General features: G+C 35.7%; 1 protein-coding gene across 6 annotated transcripts; it reads right to left on the minus strand.

Moving 5' to 3' along the window:
- Positions 1–2739: 2739 nt before the first annotated feature.
- LOC18435356 (Metal-dependent phosphohydrolase) lies at positions 2740–12109 on the minus strand. 6 transcript variants are annotated; one of them, XR_016045945.1, is made up of 8 exons: positions 11864–12109; positions 10103–10227; positions 8736–8773; positions 7054–7164; positions 4761–4856; positions 3763–3799; positions 3633–3674; positions 2740–2970 (listed from the first exon to the last, which is right to left on the minus strand). XR_016045945.1 is itself a non-coding variant. In XM_006845402.4 (8 exons), exons 1-8 carry the CDS (start codon positions 11987–11989, stop codon positions 2891–2893), a joined length of 639 nt encoding a protein of 212 aa, XP_006845465.3. In that variant the 5' UTR covers positions 11990–12109; the 3' UTR covers positions 2740–2890. The 6 variants fall into 6 exon arrangements, 2 of the variants coding, with proteins under 2 accessions (XP_006845465.3, XP_088710004.1); XR_016045946.1 differs by having other exon boundaries at positions 4682–4856; XR_016045947.1 differs by having other exon boundaries at positions 4647–4856.
- Positions 12110–13575: the final 1466 nt, after the last annotated feature.

Raw genomic sequence — 13575 nt, forward strand, 5'->3', positions numbered from 1 at the left:
ACAAGGTTTCAAACTAGGCCTGCTTTGAAAGTATTGTGTGATGAACGCCTTCAAACCAATCTTCATGAAGTCAGTCACCTTCTTTGGTCTGAACAATTGAACTATGGTGGTTGTTTCTCAATGACAACTTAGACATCTCATAGAAAAAGGATGTGTTGTGATCAGCATCTTTGAGTCAACTGATTCTAGGCCTTTGGTATCTAAATATTTCCTCTTGTTTGATAACAGATTGGCACTAAACCTCTGCCTCTATCCTGTCTATCCGTGCCAGCAACAGGCCTCTTAACTCCTCAGCGGGATCAAGGTCATTGATCTCCTATAGCAGCACCTCCCCTGGAATTGACCAAAGTTTTGGTAACTCGAAGTTTTTGATCTAAATTTTAGGCCTTGCATTTTTTTGGATAAGCAAAAGGCCACTCACCCTTACACTACAAACGTAGACCACCAATTGGGATAAGTTTGTGTAACTCTCTTTCTTCAAGCCACATTATCTCTTACCTACAGGGTTTGTTACCTTCGTAGAATGTTGCAGTGTTTAAGTGGAATGGGGATGGTTCGAGGTGGCTTCGGCAGTTCTCTTGAATGGTCTTCAGTCACTCTGCTTCTCCATCTAGGCTATCAGCCCAATCTCATGGCAATACCCCCACAAGTTTCAAATTTATCAGTGGAGATTGCTAGTAATAATGTTGTTCACTGGTGTAGGCCCAAGAGGACATGGTTGAAAGTAGTGAGAAAAGATATAAGGACTGACAGTATCGCTCTTAATAGAGTAGAATGACGGATCAGGATTTATGCAACTAGCCCCAATTAGTTGAAACAAGGCTTTGACGATTGTGATGGCCTCGAATCTATCCCTTGGGTTAGTGTAATTAGATGTAATTTTGATTAAACTTATTGTTAGTTCCCCGAATTTGTCCCTTGGGTTAGCGTAGGTAGATGTAATTTTGGTTAAGCTTATTGTTAGTTACCCTTTTGGTATGTTGATATGCGTCTTGATTTGCTTCCCTATGAACTGCACATGGTTAATTTTTTTGATATGGTTTGAAACAAATTGCTGTTTTGGTGGAAAGTGTTACTCTTTGACACAGTATCATTCCAATTTTATCTGATGCCTCCAAAGAGACAAGAGGTTTGTTTATTTCCTTCAAAAAATAAACAAATTTGTCTTTAACACGCTGTAATCATTTTCGCCTAAATTTTTCATTTTTTTCTTTGAATTGATCTGGGTTTTTCAAGATTCTTTAACGGTGATCCCTTGGTGGGCTTGGTTATGGCTTTTTTCTAAATTAATTCTGCAAATTGTGCCCATTTTCATAGCTGAATCCTGTAAAAAAAAAAAAAGCATGCCAACAATCTGTTTTTGAATCTCTCTATGTTGGTTTTCCCTACCGGGGTAACAGCCCAATGATTATTTGTGCGATATTTTGTTGGAGCGATTGAGGTTTCCAGCTAATACACTCAGAATCCTGAAGAACAGATCTCTCTGCTACACTGTCATCTTTGTTCAACTATTTGAGGGCAACAAGTTTTGGACTCCATGAGTAGAATTAGAGTTGCCAGAAGGCCAAAGGGGCTTTTGGAGGACCAAGATTTCGTCAAGAGGGAGAGGTAGAGGGAGAGGGAGAGGAAGAGGAGAGAGTTACAAAGGGAGTACAGGGCAAATTATACTTATTCGTCAGGCAAAATTATCCATGAGTAAAGTGAAAGTGATATTAGAATATCGGAAGTAGCCACACAAACACAAAAAAAAAATGGAGCTAAGAGACTGCAACATATCTAAAAATATGCACTACATCTAAATCTCCTTTCGATTGCATTTGGACCGTCCACTTTATGCACATCAGATCCAGCATTTTCGAGGCCATAATCTTCTCCTTCCTAGCTGCAGGTTAAAATCCACTATTTGGACCAACCACAACCCACTGCGTTCCCTGCGTTTTTGTTTCAAATATTAAAACCCCAATCTGAGAGTTTTCTAATACCTTGGCGATGTAACCTCTTCAACCTAACGATTAACTACAACAAAAAACTCATCAAATTGTAAGCTTAGACAGAGATAAAAAACTCATCAAATTGCAAGCTTTGACAAAGATAACATCCCAAGATATTATGAGGGTGAGATCCAAGCATTGAAGATCACATCGTCCGAGTTTTCTCTTTTAAAATAATCTCTATTTAGTTTTAGATGGATCCCAAATTTCATAATAAACCAAAAACAAAATATACAATGAGACCATTTATCTTTGATATAAGATGGTCACAATTAATGTTGACCATTGGATGTGAAATTAAGTAGTTACATTTATTCTATTGACTAAACTCAAAATTCAAAATAAATTTTTTCAAACTTTATGACACCCAAGCTAAACCAAATTCCCTAAACCAAGGTAAATAGTCGAACTTTGTGTCACACCCAAGGTAAATGGTCTCATTGTATACAATTTCCTAAACCAAATCCCCCTAAATAGCTCTTGTGCCCGAGGCATTAAACCTATCATAAACTCTGCTCCTAAAGTCAAAAGGTTGCTCTTAATGAAAGGATTCTACACTCCTGGGAAAGCCTAATGTCAGTTAACTTTTAAAATATACCGACTGGCAATTTAAGATTTGGCCATGTGAGCTGATTATATCTGGTATAGTTGATATGTTCAGATAATCAGATGATGGATGCATGCCCAATTAGAACTTAGCGTTTCACTTATCACAGAGAGAGAGAGAGAGAGAGAGAGAGCCTCAAGGTTGCAACAAGAAATATAATTCTCATCCAAAAAACCCAGTACAGCACTTTGTGCTTTGTGTGCGACGCCCGAGTACATGGGCTGAGATTAATACAAGGGTATGAAACTTCACGATAAGAATCCACCTTCAAATGTTAGCAGTTTATCGGCCACTAAGATGAAGAACGTAGTCTCTTTCTTCTGGATGCTATCTCTGCAGCCCACGCTTTGCCGACATCAGTCTGAAACTTCCCTGTAAAATACGGAGTTCAAAACATATATTAACATGAGGCATCTCATGCTTTACTACAGAAGCTCTCTCTATCTCTCTGGTGGTGATCTCAATAAGTAGAAATTCCCTGCTCTGAAGATAGTCTTGTTTCATTTTTGCTGCTTTATCCTTTTTGCATGTTTATTTTCTTTTATGCCTCTCTGAACTGGATTTATTGTTCATTCTTTTTTGGGAGAATGGATTTACCGTTCGTTCTTCAGTTGTTAGAGCTTAATATCTCAGTATGTTCACTCTTTTTATGTTGATTTATAAAAGAGATTCTATACAATGAGACCATTTACCTCTCATACAACGTGGTCACAATTACTTATAACCATCCGATGTAAAATTTGATAGCTTGGATGTGTCACAAAGTTCAAGAAATTGCTTTTGAAGTTTGAGCTCGGACAATGGAATAATTGCAACCACCCAATTTCACATCCAATGGTCAAGATTAATGTGACCACCTTGTACCAAAGGTAAGTGATCTCATCATATACTTTCCCTTTAAAAAATTACCTGCATATCTTCGTTTTTAACTAAAAGAACCCAGTCTTTTTTTCTCATTTTCTGTTAATTGGAAAAGATACTAAATGCTCAAAAGAATCACAAACACGAAAAGATAATTAACCGGTGCCTCTTACCTGCGGTTGACTCAAAAAATTCATTCAGATCTTTCCCTTGTTCTGCACGACACCAAAAAGCAGGTGTGAATGCACAAAAAGTCAAAATATAGCCTCACAATCACATTCAAGAGCTGATGATTTTACAAACCATTTTCATACTCTAAGGCCTGAAGAATCATCTCCACCTGAAAGATGTAAAAGTAGAAGGTGGTTTAGTGCAAGATGCATTAGGCACTCAGGTATATCCGTATAGAGGCCCTTGCATAAAAAAACGGCTAAAACATAGAAGAATTTCAGCATTTTAAAGATCGACAATATTTCATAATTTTATTCCTACTTCAGAGTCTACAAAGGTTAAACACAATTTGTTAACAGAGAAAAGAGGTGCGAGGTTTTGGTAACAGAAACATGAGCAACTAACTCAGCCTTGATCTAATAAGGTATATAATTCCACAGGGAGATCCAAGGCTCGCAAAAACCAATGGCGGTTCATCAATTGGAACGCAAGACGGCTCAATTAAGAGTTGAAAGCCTTGGAAGGTATAGCCAGGGTCTTAGTTTTTTCTTTTTGTTTAGAGCTAAAACTGAGCTCCCCATACTCATTGTACCCTGTTTAACTGATAATAACTATGTGGAACAGGATATAGCAAAACAAGTCCCTTAAGACTTTGTCCCTTGTACTTCACGTTAGTATTAGACATTTCGGCTTGGGTTACGTAGGTAAAAGTTTGGAACCTTGAAGTTTTGCCTTATAAAGCCCAAACAAGCCAACCTGCCCCTTCTTCGATAATAGGAGAACAAGAAGTGCCACCATCACCACTATTTAAACCTTCAAAGCAAAGCATTGAAAAATGAAACAAAGGAAAAATAATTATAAATGCATGAATGAAAATTCATAATTGAAAGGTAAAACAATACTTTCTTCTCTACTCGCCATATTGCTTCTTTCAAAAAAATTTAAAAAAATAAAAAGAAAAAGAAAAGTGAGCAAATTACAACATTACATTTACACTAAAGCGTAAGTTTACTTGCCAGTACCCATACAGCATGTTTAACAAGAAACATACTGTTCAGGATGTTCAATCATGGCATTTGAAACTTGAAGAAGGTTGAACAGAATTTTCATGAGGAGGACCATGTGGGCACCTTGTCCAAATCTTTAACAAACTTTGCCTCCAAAGAAGTATTTTCTTCATACTCCATCCATAGATCAGCTATCTCCTTTGCTGTAAAAGTAAATGACTGCCAATATGAGTACATATGATTCAGTCCAAAACAAAATTATAACCAGAATACACAGTCCCAGTAGGATCAGAATTCTATTCATTGTATAGAATATTCTTGGACAAAATAAAAACACTTCAAAATAAAATGTTTACAAAGTTATCACAAGCCCTCTCCATGCTTGTGTTATATTTGTTCCAGCCGAATGAAAAATAGATTCTTCCCTGTTTCACAGTGGAGCCAAGCTCTAGATCTAAGATGCTAGGTGGCCAGTCCAATACCCATATTTACAAAAAAGAAAAAACTATTTCAAAGGAGAAAATGTCACAGACTACCAAATTACTAGGAGATAACTGAACAACAAGATATATTTAAATAGATTTACACATGATAATCACAATAAATTTTTTTTCATCGCTGCAAGAAATAATCTCAAGTGATACTTATCCAAAAAGGGCAAAAAAAAAGACCTCGGGGCTCAGAAACCAAAAGTGGCCCAACCAGAAGTAAATAGTTTCTTTTTGTATAGAAGAAGAGACAGCTTGAAGAAAGAGAAAATTGCGAGAGAGGCAAAGCCTTTTTGAGACTTCTTGGAGGAACAACAGAGAGAGACAGACCTTTGTTTTTTTATTATCAAGAGAGAAAAGTTGGGAAGGAGATGAGATGACAAAACCACCCCCTCCTAGACACGCAATTCCTACGAAGAAAGAGGCGAAAAAGTGATTAAACCGGATGCCTCGGAGTCATAGACTTACAGACCGGCTGGATGTGATGCAATCTACCCCAAAAGCCATCCCGAACAGCAAGTCACTGCAGTGGACTCACTTTTGTTTAATACGATTCTAAGGATAGTGTGTGCTTCTTGGACTAACACACTAGGAGACTATCTTAATCCAGAGACAAATTTGGTTTCAAATTTCACTTGCTTTATTTGAAATGCAAGGTGGACAGTTTATAAGACACATGAGGAATCTTTTGCCCCTTTTACATCACATCAAAATAAAGAAAAAAGACAAATCAAATCCTATGTTACATCCTCTCAAAAAAAACATTATATCACCTCAAGAAAAAATAAATGAATGGTAATTAGCTTTACATCACCTCAAGAAAAAGTAAATGAATAGTAAATAATAACTTTATATCAGTCCAAAAAAAAGTAAAAGATTAGTAAAAAAGTAAGGAATAGTAAAGAAATAGAAAAGATGTTAGGAATAGTAAGGGAGCCTTCTTTAGTCATCTTCGAAGACTTAGATATTTTCTTCTTTAAAAGATTCCTCGAGTTTTGCTTCAATCTCTATCATGCTCCATGCTAGCAATATTTCTTTCTTTTGAAAAATTGCGCTGATTTCTATGGGTGCTTTGGATGGACATTGGCCCTTGTTATGCTTGCAGATAAGACAAACACATAGCTTCCCAATGCCCATCCAAAGTAATTTTTCAAAAGAAAGAAATACAACTAGCATGGAGCATGATAAAGGGTAAAGCTGAACTCGAGAAGCTTAATACAACTAGCATGATAAAGAGTAAAGCTGAACTCAAGAAGCTTTCAGAGAAGAAAATGTCTGTCCTTGAAACTGACTAAAGAAGATTCCCTTACTATTTCCTCACATTTTTACTATTCCTTTATTAGTCCTCACCTTTTCACTATTTTTTTACTTTTTCTATAAGTGATGTAATTATTCTTCACTATTTATTTACTTTTCCTTGAGGTGATGTAAAATTACTTACTATTCGTTTACTTTTTCTTGAGGTGATGTAAAGATTGTTTTTCTTTTTTTTGAAGCGATGTAAAGTAGGATTTGATTTGCCATTTTTCTTCATTTTGCAATTATGAAAAGGAGGTAAAAGCCTCCTCTTGAGGCTTATAAATTGTAGCCCGTGCATTTCAAGGTGAGCTACTGTTCAGGGTGACTTTTAGGGTAGCTTGCATCACATTTAGTTGGTCTATAAGTCCAAGGAAGCCTCTCAAGCATCCAGTTTAATAGCTATCTCTCTTCTGTCTTCGTAAGAATTACCTATGTAGGGGTCTGAAAAGATGGTTTTGTCCTCTCATCTGCTTCCCATCTTCTCTCTCTCTTGATGATAAAAAAGAAAAAAGTTTTGTCTCTCTCTCTCTCTCTGACTCTCTATGTTATTCCTCCAAGAAATCTCAAAAAGGCTTTGCCTCAATGTTAAGGTGTTAACAACATTCAACATGACAAAGTGCAACCATTACCTCTTGACTCTCCACCAAGTAATGTGCACATGTGTTCTAAAGCTTCCCGCTCTCTTCGGCTTTTCTCCAGCTTAGGGACACCATCAGAAGGAGTGATATCGCCTACAATGGCTATTCAAGGAACAAAACAAGTAAGATACCATGTTTCTTTGTATCAACAAGCCTGTCTAGCACATGAAATAAAATGTCAAATTGGCGAGCAATTTGTAACCCTCTAATCACTTTTGGCATTAAAATCCATTTACTATATAAAGCACACACCTTCTTTGTGACTCTGTTTTCAATTGTATGTACTGGTGAACTATGACAAATCACTAACATGGACATATGGGAACCAGAGGGGCCAAGATCAGCTTTGGCATTATGGATTTTCAAGCATCCAAGGAGTCCTTTATTGGGAATGAGTGGAGAGTGGTTGTGTGTTTGGGGAATATGATTTGAATTAAGCAATGCTATCAATTGAATGATATGAAAATGATCAACTTCTCAAAATTTTTTTTTTTTTTGGCTTTATTGAGAAAATTTGTTTGACTCCAAATTCTGTACATCACCTCATCATCAGACAAACAATTAACAACAGAAATAATAATGACAACAATAATTTGAGTCCTCTGTGACCCAAATGCTCAGATGGATGGTCCATGTTCACTATTGGCACTGGATTTTTTTGGGTTGCATGCCTTTTTCCCTCTCTCTCTCTTCTTTTTTTTTTTTCTTTTTTTTCTTTTTTTTCTGTGTTTTTTTTGTGTGCGTGTGTGTGGGTGTGGTGGGGGGGGGGGGGGGGGGGGGGGGCGAAGTAATTGGATGACTAGATTTTGGGTATGAAGGATCATGCTATCTATGGTTTTAAATTAGTGAAGCCATTGTAGTCTGCTAATTTAAGTGTGGCACCAATAGGCAATAAGATGAGATAAAGTAGACTTAGGTAGGCTGGTCTTGTGTGGCGCATACCCAATACAACACCTGCTAGGAGGTGCGACTTAATTCAAGTGGAATGCTAAAAAAGGCAAAGGGTAGGCCTAAAAAGACATGGATGGAAATAATGAGAAACGATTTGGGGACTTATAGCTTCACTAAGGGTATGGCCCTTGATAGAGCGGAAGGACAGACTAGGATTCCTGTAGCTGACCTCAATTAGTTGGGAAAAAGCTTTGATGATGATGATGATGGTGATGATTGTACTTGTCTGCCCTGGGGTAGACTGAATCAGCAAATCCTCCTCCCCTCCTTATGTGCACACACACACACGTGTGTATGGAAAGATCTAGAAAGCCATTCTATTTCTAAACAATGACATAATACAGAGCTATGTATTCATATCAATAGAAGTATAATATATCATACAAGATATCACCACAGGAGATTTCAACTATTTAGAGCTATAAACATATTCTCAAGTATAACATACTGAAAAAAATTCCACATTCATCCAACATATAGTTTAGAGGAAGTTGAAAACTAATAGCAAAGTGTGATTGTAATATGTTCACTGCTGTGAAAACAATTTTCACAAACACAATGGTACAAAATTGGCTCATGTACTTTATCTTAGGCAGTTTCACCATTTCATGATTTTATCTTTTATCATTTTGAATATGTAAATCAATTCTCCATAATAATTAACAGAAAACTTTTAACAACGTGCCAGAAATTATGAAGAAGCCAGCATCTTAATATCCTACCTTCAGCAATGTCATGCACGATTGCCATTTTTATGCACCTACACGAAATCAGTAGGTGTTGCAAGTCAGAGAAAATATTAAAAAGTAAACAGAGAAAAATAATGCATCAATTGCTCAATGGGTCATGTCAGACTTCGAGAAATAAGTATGACTTAAAGTAAAACATGAGGAGAATACATCAATAACAGGTAAATACTTTCTTCAACTATAAAGAATATTCCAATAGAGATGACCTGCATATGAAATGATCAGCAGTGATGGAGAGAGAGTGAGATGATGACATGACCCCAACAGTAGGTAGGTCCCACTCTTTCTTCATCACCATCCATCATTTCATTGGACGTTGATGATCCCAGTGGATTGCAGTTTTCCATAGTTAACTCCTATAACATCTACATAAACATTATAAGAAAATAAATGTGAAGGAACATTCATCTCAGTTGAAAATTAAGTCACATTAAAGCAGCATTCAAAAGCTTGGACTCGCTCCTGTCCAGGATTCACCAGTGGCCCAAAAGCGAGTCATCTTGGCAAGTCCTGAGTGGACTTGTCGAGTTTTGTGAGTTGCCCACCAGAAAAATTCAATAAAAGGGGAAAAACAAACAAAAAAAACATAAAAAATAATAAGCCTTTTTCTTTTTGACCTTTTTTGTGGAAACTAAGCCACTATTTCTTTAGGGTACGTTTTTGAAGAAGAAAAAAATTTAAAACAATATCACTGGCCAAATGGTGTTTGGGTGTTCAAGACCTCATAAATCTTGTGGAAAAATATGCCCATGACTCAAAATGGGCACAGGGAAAATTTCAACCATGTTGAGCTTGGGTTGTACGAAATTGCAAGTTTTCAAACCCTGGCCAAACCCTTAGTTGAAACCAAAATCTATCAAATCCGAGATTTTTCTTTTTATTTTTCATGAATCTGAACTTTTTAGTAGTGCAAAAACTAGCTTAAACAAATTTCAGGCCATAAGGGGGCTCCCTAAAAAAGAAATGGTGAAAAAGGGGTTCAGTTTTGCGCTGCCCTTTTAAACTGTGCTTCTTGTCAGACTCGGCAAGCTCTGACATATTCGGCGAGCAATAAGAGACTCGCCGAGTCTACCCATACTCGCTTAAGATACCACCTTTGGGCAAGTATGGGGTTCTGGGCTGAGTAGAATGCTGAGCCCAAGTATCTCAGGCGAGACTGCGTTGGCCTCGGCCAAGTTCTTTTAAAACAAGGCAAACCAACAGAAATTGATGAGTAAATAACAAGAATTCCAGTTCAAAAACTATGCAAAGAGTTTGCTGAAATTCATGAAAGAAGATCAAGTAAAAATATACTTGTCAAAAAGAAAAAGGAGCAAGTAAAAATATTTGCAACCTCAAACCTGTCTCTGTTCACCCCAGGGATATCATTTGCAATGAGAGCCATCACACCCATCCGATACATGTGATCTGCTATGGATTCTGGATCCTGTATTTCTCGTCGAACCCAACCTGCTCTCTTTGTAGTCTAAAAGGTAAGAAAAAGAAAAAGAAAAAGAAACAGAAAAATAGTAATTTCAGAATATCTCTTTGAACCAAGAACCAATGTAACTTAAGTGAAGCCAAACAATAAATCTAACGTACAATACAAAAAACTACGAAAAGTTAGTGAAATGAGTGGACCAGAAGTCTTTCAAACTAAGGTAGCACAGTGCCAATAATCAGCAAGCATGAGTGAATAATTTAAAGATCCAAGATAGTCCATGAGAAATGCAGGCAACTTCAATAAAAGATTCAACAAGATAGGAATGAATATATTACTCAAAGATAAATGGTACATAAAATATTTGAGTGATTCTGTCCCAGGAAGATCAAAATGCGCCTAAGAGATGAACTACTTGACATTTTATCCAATTTTTCAATTTAATTTCAAAACGCCAATCAAAATACATGATCATCAGTTGGGATAATTGAAAAATGGATAAACTGTTACATAGTTGATAAGTTAGTTGTATTTTGATAGTCTCCCTTTTCCCCTTATAAATTAACAATGGGAAAAGTTTACATAGAGCCGGGGCTCTAAACAATCAAATTAGAGCCCACCTCAAAAATTTCATTAGAAGAAGTTGTTTTGATGCCCAAATATCCTCAAATTGATCATCTCCACATCAAGATCCATAGACATGAGAAAAAAAATGGATTTCAAGTTTTGGAAATAGTGTATTTTGTAAGGCATTTTTGGACCGTCAATTTTCAAAATTTTCAAGTTTTCACAGGTCTATCAATCTACACTATTTTTGAAGCTTTAAACTTTATAAATAAATATGAAAATATATTTTAAGGCTATCACAAAGATTTCCAGTATTGAAACCACATTTCTCGACACTATTTGAAGATAGGCTCTCTATACAAACCACACCCATTAACAATTTTGGGTAGTTTTAGTTATCCATTGAAACAGAGATTCCAATCTTTGATTCTCACTGACAACAAGATTTGCAAACAAGATCCTTTGTCACAGAGACAAAACTGTTTTTGGATACTGCAACTCTCATCAACTTTTAAGGGTTTGCGCTTGGGCTTAATAGGAACAGGTATGGACGATGGCAATACTACACCCTAGTTCGAATATTAATGCTGAACTGCCTAAAAAAGGAAACAAAAAAACACTAATTATTTCCCGTTCTATGTATATTTTGTGTTCTCCACTTATTCACCCAAAAGAAATATCTATATTTTGTGTTATATCGACAGCAGTCAAGCCACTACCAGGTCGTTAGTACTTGAAAGCAAAGTATTGTGAACAAATTATAATTTTAATATCAATAAACTACTAGAAAAAAAAGGAAACCAATTCTAGAAGAACAAAGAAAAACGAATAAAAGAAAAAGTAAGATTTATACATAATACCTGATCTAAATACCCTATAAATGAGCCAATTAGAAAGTTATCACGTAAGAATCGATCACTAATAAAGGAAAGAAGAAAATTACAGTCACCATTGTTGCCCATTAACAAATATTAGAGAGGGAAGAGAAGAAGCACGTGCCCATTGACAAATATTAGAGCGGGAAGAGAAGAAGCACGTAAAACCCTACAATCCCAACATGATCACAATATTTCGTCGGTCAATAGAAGAACCTTTGCATTTCAGAGAGAAAGACCTTAAGACGATGGCATAGAGTGAGAAAATCAATCGCCGAAGAAGGGGAAGGGCCTTCCATGGCTTGAGGAGAGGGAGGGGCAGCGCTAGCACTTGATTCGGAAGCAGAAGCAGAAGCTGCCGCCATGGAAGCAACTCTTCTTCGTTTTGTTGAGGATTTTAGGGTTTGGAAAGGGGACGTGTGGTTATTATGAGTGGAAATAATGGAAAAGGAAAAAGGGAAAAGGAAAGATTTACAGAAAGCTCTGCAACTCCCCATATTCTCACTTCGTTTTTTATACTTAACAGAGTTCGGATTGTGCGCCCCGAAATTTCCGTATATTTATAGGAGAAGTGTTCTATGAGTCAGCGGGTGCATGAGCCCGCTGACTCTTCAACGTCCATCGTTAAGATGGACGTTGTGCAAGTCGAATCAGACATGACTGTGCCAAAACTAACATAAAAAAAAAAGGTATTTTAAAGTTGACCTTTTTTGTGATGGTTCGCTTAGACGATGAATTTCTAAAAATTTAGATAAAAATCGATATTTAAGATGAATTTTAGAGGGGCACGACACATGTACATATGAGTCCGCTGACTCGTAGTTTTATATTTGTATTTTTTTTATATAGTTTATTTGCAATTGTTTCATGCGGGCAGGAGCATCCATTTTAAAAAATAATGCATATAGGTGGTCCGTTTAAAAACTATTGTAACTAATTGTTCAAATGTTTTTTTGGTATAGTTATTATTTTCAGTTATTATTTTTTTTGTTTTTCATATTCATGAATGTTAAATATTATATATCTTTTAAAAATTAGGATCAAATTATATTTAAAAAATATATTTATTCCCAAGCGTCCATTTCTACAATATGCAGGCTAGCCACATGAAAACCACGTCCGTGTTTTTGTTAGTACACATAAAGGTCAAGTTTAAAAAGTGTTTAAAAAGTGTCAACCTTTGTAGGATATAATTTCGAAAAAATATCTCCACATTCTTATTTTTAAGTTTTTTTATAACCACCCCCATCACTTTAAACTACTTCTTAACTTAAATAATTATAAAAAAATATGGTATTTTTAAATCCAATCATTTATTTTTTTTCAATTACATATCTCAAACTTATCTTTTTTTCTCTCTTTGTGGTCTCTTAGTCTCCTTTTAAATTTTTTTAAATACCTCTCTCTCCTCTTGATAACCTCTCACCTCCATGAAGCCATTTTTCTCTCTCTAGATGTTTGGGATGATCGCTTTTAGAAAAAACATACCTTTTTAAATTTATTTGACCTCGATAACATATCTTTTTAAATTTATTTGACCTCGATAACGTCTCACCTCCATGAAACTTTTTCTCCCAAACCTTTTTTTTCTCTCTCTACAAGTTTGAAAGGATAAAATCATGTTTTTTTAGATTTATTTGGCCTAAAAAAATAAGTTGAAATTAACTCAAAGGATTAAAAGAAATAAAATCTACAATTTTTATGCCGCAAAATATATTTTAAAACTTTTGGTTTATTGTGAAATGAAACCAAAAAATAAAGATATGGAGATATTTTACCTATAATTTTTGTATTATACAATTTTTATTATAGTATTCTAACTTTTAGGGAAAATTACATAAATAACCGTTTTATTTTTTGTTGTTAGCAAAATACCGAATACTTTCCGTTATTATTGATATATCCGTTTTTTTACTTCGTAGCAATTTTTTTAAAAAAAATACCAAACTAT

Source organism: Amborella trichopoda, chromosome 12 (assembly GCF_054954075.1).
Source record: "Amborella trichopoda isolate Santa Cruz 75 chromosome 12, AtrichopodaSantaCruz75HAP2 v2.0, whole genome shotgun sequence".
NCBI lineage: Eukaryota > Viridiplantae > Streptophyta > Magnoliopsida > Amborellales > Amborellaceae > Amborella > Amborella trichopoda.